The 5,803-nt window shown below is 42.7% G+C and overlaps 1 protein-coding gene across 1 annotated transcript; it reads right to left on the reverse strand.

Annotated features, from left to right (window-relative positions):
• Positions 1 to 300: 300 nt before the first annotated feature.
• LOC125435381 (PDZ domain-containing RING finger protein 4-like) lies at positions 301 to 5,572 on the reverse strand. The gene is made up of 4 exons (XM_048501580.1): positions 5,264 to 5,572; positions 2,732 to 2,818; positions 960 to 1,064; positions 301 to 392 (listed from the first exon to the last, which is right to left on the reverse strand). Exons 1-4 carry the CDS (start codon positions 5,570 to 5,572, stop codon positions 330 to 332), a joined length of 564 nt encoding a protein of 187 aa, XP_048357537.1. The 3' UTR covers positions 301 to 329.
• Positions 5,573 to 5,803: the final 231 nt, after the last annotated feature.

Below are 5,803 nucleotides of genomic sequence, written 5' to 3' on the forward strand. Positions count from 1 at the left end.
GCAGGCGTGCAAAGTTCTCCCCCCAACCGGTGTTTTTACTGGGCCCGCACTGGTGGTTTTGGCCCGTGCAGAGTAGGCCTCAGTCTTGTCATACCTCTCTAAAAGAAGGTAAAGCAAAACACTAAGTTAACTCCTATAATGATACATTAACTGCTATACCACAGTCACAGGTGTACATTGAAGAACTATACTTAAGGATCCCAGCTGTCATCCAGCTGTGCCCTTTACTTCTTTTGTTACAGCATAGCAAGTGATTAATTTCACCAAAAAGTGAAAGCATAATGTTCACACTAATTGTTTCAGTATGTAATGCTTTAATAAGTTATATACTATGCAATGGTAGGGTCAAAGAATGCTTTGGAATTCATTAGTTCTTTTGACATTCCATTCACCTGTCAAAAAAGTAGAGAGTGATACAGTGTGCAGAAAATACAGACATAACAAAAGCCAGCAAAGTGGCTCTCTTATCAGGTTTTAGTTCTACTTTTGTAGAAAACAACGAGCAGTTAGCAAATGGTTCAGATAAAGAAAGAAAAGTGCAATCCTTAGCTATTCAAAAATTCACAAACATCTCCGATCAGCCAGTGCCTTTGAAGTATCCCTAGCACAGCAGCTAGAGTTTTAAGTACTTGTTTATGACAAATACTATCCATGCTGAAAGTCACAATTATTTTTAGAATCAAAGTTCCATTTTTCAATCCATAAATCTTCTATAGCCTCAGAAACAAAACCCAGGAAAGTTTTCCTATCAATTTATTCTGCTTGGTACTACATTCTTCCAAAACTGTTTTAGGCTGACATATGACATTTATTTAACCCTTTTTATTATGGGATAAACATTCTATTTCTCTAATCAGCAAGAATATCAGTAGTAAAACAGTATGCAAATGAACTGATATGCAATTTTGAAACACCTTATCTGTGTTCTTATGCCATTATTAAATGTATTTTATTCTTACCTGTATGATTTTGTCATTAATTTGCAAACCATCTGTTTTGTCAGCAGGTCCATTTACCAGGATTTTGGATATGTAAATCCCTTCTGTTGACTCCAATTGATCATCCTGGGCACAAACAGGCAAATTTTTTACAAGGCATACTGTTACATGATTTTAAAACCCACATTTCTAAATCCTGCAATGCACACCTAAATGAGAAATACCCTTATTTTTCTGGCTCCATGGTTCATTGGTAGTTTTAATGCAACACTCATAAGAATCATGAATCAAACTGTCAGTCAACTATTTCAGCAGATTTGGGAAAGTTATCTATTTTAGTTTATTTCAGTCATTGTGAGATTATTTTAGATACGCTATTTATTTTATTTATTTATTTATTATTGAGTTTTATATACCACCCTACCCCCGAAGGGCTCTGGGCAGTAGATAACATAAATATATAAAATATACAATTAAAAACCCATTTAAAATAAATACAGCGGTCAATATATTAAAACGGCGTCAGCAATAAAACCCTTATTAAAAAACCCTCCCAAAGAGGGGAGAAAAAAGGTCCCATAGATGGTAAGGGACCCCAAACACAGGAGAGTGAAATGGGGGCACTTATCAGTGGCTGGACACTCCAAAAGCCCGATGGAACAGCTCCGTCTTACAGGCCCTGCGGAACTTGCCAAGATCCCGCAGGGCCCGGACAGCTGGAGGAAGTGTTCCACCAGGCAGGGGCCAGGGCCGTGAAGGTCCTGGCCCAAGTGGAGGCCAGCCGCATCATTGAGGGGCCAGGAACCACCGGCAAATTGGCCTCTGCTGAACACAGAGGCCTAGTAGGGACATATGGGGTAATGTGGTCGCGAAGGTACGAGGGTCCCAGGCTGGTATTGTTCATACATACCAGTTATTGTCCATTGTGTAGTATCTGCCTAAAAATGGGGAACACTGTTTTCTTCATTACTTTTCAAAATACCAGTTGAGTATTTCATAGTATATGATAGGAATTTTATCAGCTTTATTCATAAGAGACTAGATACTTGTTTCTGATCCAGTGCAAGGACTGCGGTTCTTCCTGGCTTTCCCTTTTCACCCAGCAATCCTTTCCAACACACAGGAAATTTATTCCTGGGATTGCAGGATCCACATGAAGTGATAGGCATGCACATCTGGAAGCTTCATGGAGGCACACTGTCCTTCCTCTTCCATAAGTAGAGCTTCATTCTCACACAAAGCAAAAATAAGTGTCTCTTCCTCTTTGCTCTCCCCACTGCAGCCTCCCAACCTTTATAGCTATTACACCACACAACCCCAGGAATAAACATACCTGGATCCTAAGATGGAAGAGGAAAGAAAAGATCAGCAACCATCCATGCCTTCCTCTTACAGACCAGTCAATGACAACATAACACTACTGATCCAGTACATCTCTGTACTAATTTTAGACAGTCATTCATGCAATATCCAAACTTAATTATTACCCTACACATTTTTTCCAAATCCAAAAATTAGGTTGCAGGAGTACCAATAGACATCAAATATTACCATCACTAGAGGCAAGATGCTCTGAACCATTTAATATGTTCAGAAGTTCAAAGTGCTGCCTATCACCAGTGTAGCTTCAGGCACTTGGGCCTCATGATAACCTATTCCACTCTGGCCATTCATATATTTTTACAAGTTGCTAATACTGGTAACCAGCAAAATTCTTATTTAGAGTCTGAAGTGCTAGAATGAAAAATAGTTTTTTTTTAAAAAAATGGTACGGTATTAACTTTGCTTGTTACCTGACTATGATGTCCTCCAGTTATATTAAATCCAAGAGTATCATTTTCTCTATGCAGCATGATAATTAAGAGGTTAGGCTGTCCTCCCTAGGAAAAAAATGACACACTGTTAATTAAAAAAAATCTTGGGAACAACAACAATACACAATCTACTAAAGCCTTTCAAATTAACCAGTAAGGCAGGAGACATTAAAACAAGAATGCAGAACAAACTACCTTAAATGTTAAAACCACCTTACTATCAGCAGCAAAGAGTTCAGTTTACAGGCCATGACAACAGATTAGATACAACATACAAGTTGTATAGCTGATCTTTCTTAAAATCTATGCTTAAAGGCATCCTGAACAAATAGAACAGGAAGATTATTAGAACTGCTAAGATAAACTCTATTGGCCGTTTCTGCACAGCCAAAATATCCCGGGGTGAGCAAGAAAAATATCCCTGTGCAACCAAGAATTCCGCATGGTTCCCGGTGCTAACACAGACCTGTCCCGATGTTGCCCCACAATATTTGCCTTAGCCTGGGATTTTCAAAAAATTGCCAGTTTGGAGTTTCTTTTAAAAAATCTCGGTGTGCTTGTGCCTGCTACTGTGCAAAAAACAATAGGGGGCAGGACCAGTTTATTTCTCCCGCCCAGTCACCTGATCTCCCTGCCTGACGTTAATTCAAGCTGCCATTCAAAAATAACAGCCAACCAGAATGCAGGACACCAGGCATGCTCAGAGAAGCTTCCGAAGTAAATACAGAAGTCCTGAGCTCATGTGGAACAAACAGGAGCATTTCCTCCCAGTCCTAACTCTGCTCCTGGGAAGAAGCAGGGAGCTGTGCAGAAAAAGAAACAGCAATAAATTAGACACAGTAAGTAAGACCTCAGTTTAACCTGGTATAATTGTGCCATGCAGAAACAGCCATTGTTAACTTAGCCAAAAGCCACCTATAGGTCACTGAGATAGCATTTTGAAGAAGGCAAGATATTTATATTTGAAACAATTATCTGCTCTTTAAGCAAAAATAATTCGTAATATCAGTGTTTTGTCTGACTGGAACTGGTAGTCCTTCAAACGCCATTTACAGTAGAAGCATTGTAATCAAACTAATTTGTGTCCAAATGAGACATCCCACTGCCTTGTATGATTGACACACATCTGCCTTCATTTCTTTTTCATTTGTATGTTTGCCTTTTAAAAATTTCAATACAAACTTGATTACAAATATGGTTTGTTTGGCCCACATCCTCAGACATCCATAGATTCATAGATTACTTTAAAAACAGGTGCCTATTCCAACAAAATAAGGTAAACAAATTTCTCAGGTGTATGCCTTCCAGCTGTAAAATACCACCTGTTAGACACACAGTAAAATCATTGTGATGATTAAGTTGCCTGTGATTTCTATATGTAGGCAGACAAAACCATGTGGCTAAATATTTAGTTTGAACTTTGTCTTTGGATGAATCAAATGGCTGATGGAAATAAAAGAAAAATTTCACTCCTGTCCTAGTAATAAGAACTCCCATGCTAAACAGCTTTCCTCTGACAGCTTGTGTGGTATAGAGATCAGTATGTTGGACTAGCATCTGAGAGAACCAAACTTAAATCACAATTCTGGAATGGAAGTTTACGGATGACCTTAGTGGGTCATTCTCTCTCTCAGCCTAACCTACCTCAAAAGATTGTTGTGATGAAAAAATTGTGAAGATAAGAATGACAGTCCTGCTCTGAGTTCTTTGGATAACAGTAGAATAAATATTTTTTTTTAAAAAAAATAACTCACACAGATACTGTTGTGTTTCAGTTGTTTGTAGACGCTCAGTCTCCAACCAGATGATTTAATAAACTTTTTTCTTTGAAAAGACTGGCAGTACATACAGCAGCCCAGAAGCAGAGTGAGGGGAAACTGCGCCCCTGCCGCAGCACTGCCCACCCCCTCCCCACCCCGGATACAGATTGAGCAGTACACCTATAGACCACCAACCTTCTTTTCTTCTGTGACAAAAGTGATCAGATATTAACAATTATGAGACTGTATTGTTGAACGCTTTCACGGCTGGATTCAACTGGTTGTTGTGGGCAACAGACCACGGCCACACCGCCTGGAAAGCCCACAACAACCAATTATGGGAATGGCTGGTTATCCAGTAGGATTTGAACCCAAGTGTCCCACCTTTAAAGTAGGCACTGTAATCTCTATTCCTAGAATGGGTTTTGACTGGAATAACCATGCATAGGAGTGCACTGATAATTGTTACAGAAACATAGTGGGAGGGGCTGCTCTCCCCCTTCACTAAGGTTGTGAGCCCACGGGAGCAAGGAAAAACTGTTCCTCGGAGCGGGGCAGTCAAGAAAGCAAAGGGGGAATTACGGGAGGGGCCTGGAAATAGATCAGTTATATTTTTTCCACATCATGCTTGAATTGGGTGTATCGGTACTCGGTAGTGAGTCGTCCGGGGGCGGCTCTGGCCAGCGCTGCCGCAGAGGAAGCTTCTCCAGCAAAGGCAGAACAAAGACACGCCGACTGGTCCGGTGCTCACCTTGCTTTGCCACCCGTTCCCCCGGTCTCTGGACGCGCTGGCCAGCTCGCTCACGCACCGGCTGACCTTGTGCTGGGACTTGAGGGCCGCCAGCTGCACCTCGCTCTGCAGCGCCATCAGGTGGCCCAGCAGCGCCTTCTCCCTCTGGCGCCTCCGAAGGGCCCGCCCCCGCAGCTCTTGCTCCTGGCTGGCTGCTTGGATTCGCCGGTTTCTCACCACGCGCGGGCAGCAGGAACTGGTCGTCGTATCTTGCTCGCCATCAATTGCATCACCGCCGCCAGGCTGCTGCTGCTGCTGCTGTCCTGGCATTACCGCCCACGCGCAACCCTCCTGACTGCCGCTGTTGCGCGCGGGCACTTCCAGGTCGAGCCTCTCCGCGCAGTCCTCCTCCTGAAGGTCTCGGCACCTGGCCGGGCGGAAGGCGCAATGCTGGACGTGCGCTGGGAGTTGACTGAGGAGCACGCGCCTTTTGCAGCCGCTCGCACTGTAGTCGCACTTGACCGGCAGGCGTTGCACGAGGTTCCTCAGCGGCAGGACCCT

The sequence above is a fragment of the Sphaerodactylus townsendi genome, linkage group LG06 (assembly GCF_021028975.2).
Source record: "Sphaerodactylus townsendi isolate TG3544 linkage group LG06, MPM_Stown_v2.3, whole genome shotgun sequence".
Classification (NCBI taxonomy): Eukaryota; Metazoa; Chordata; class Lepidosauria; order Squamata; family Sphaerodactylidae; genus Sphaerodactylus; species Sphaerodactylus townsendi.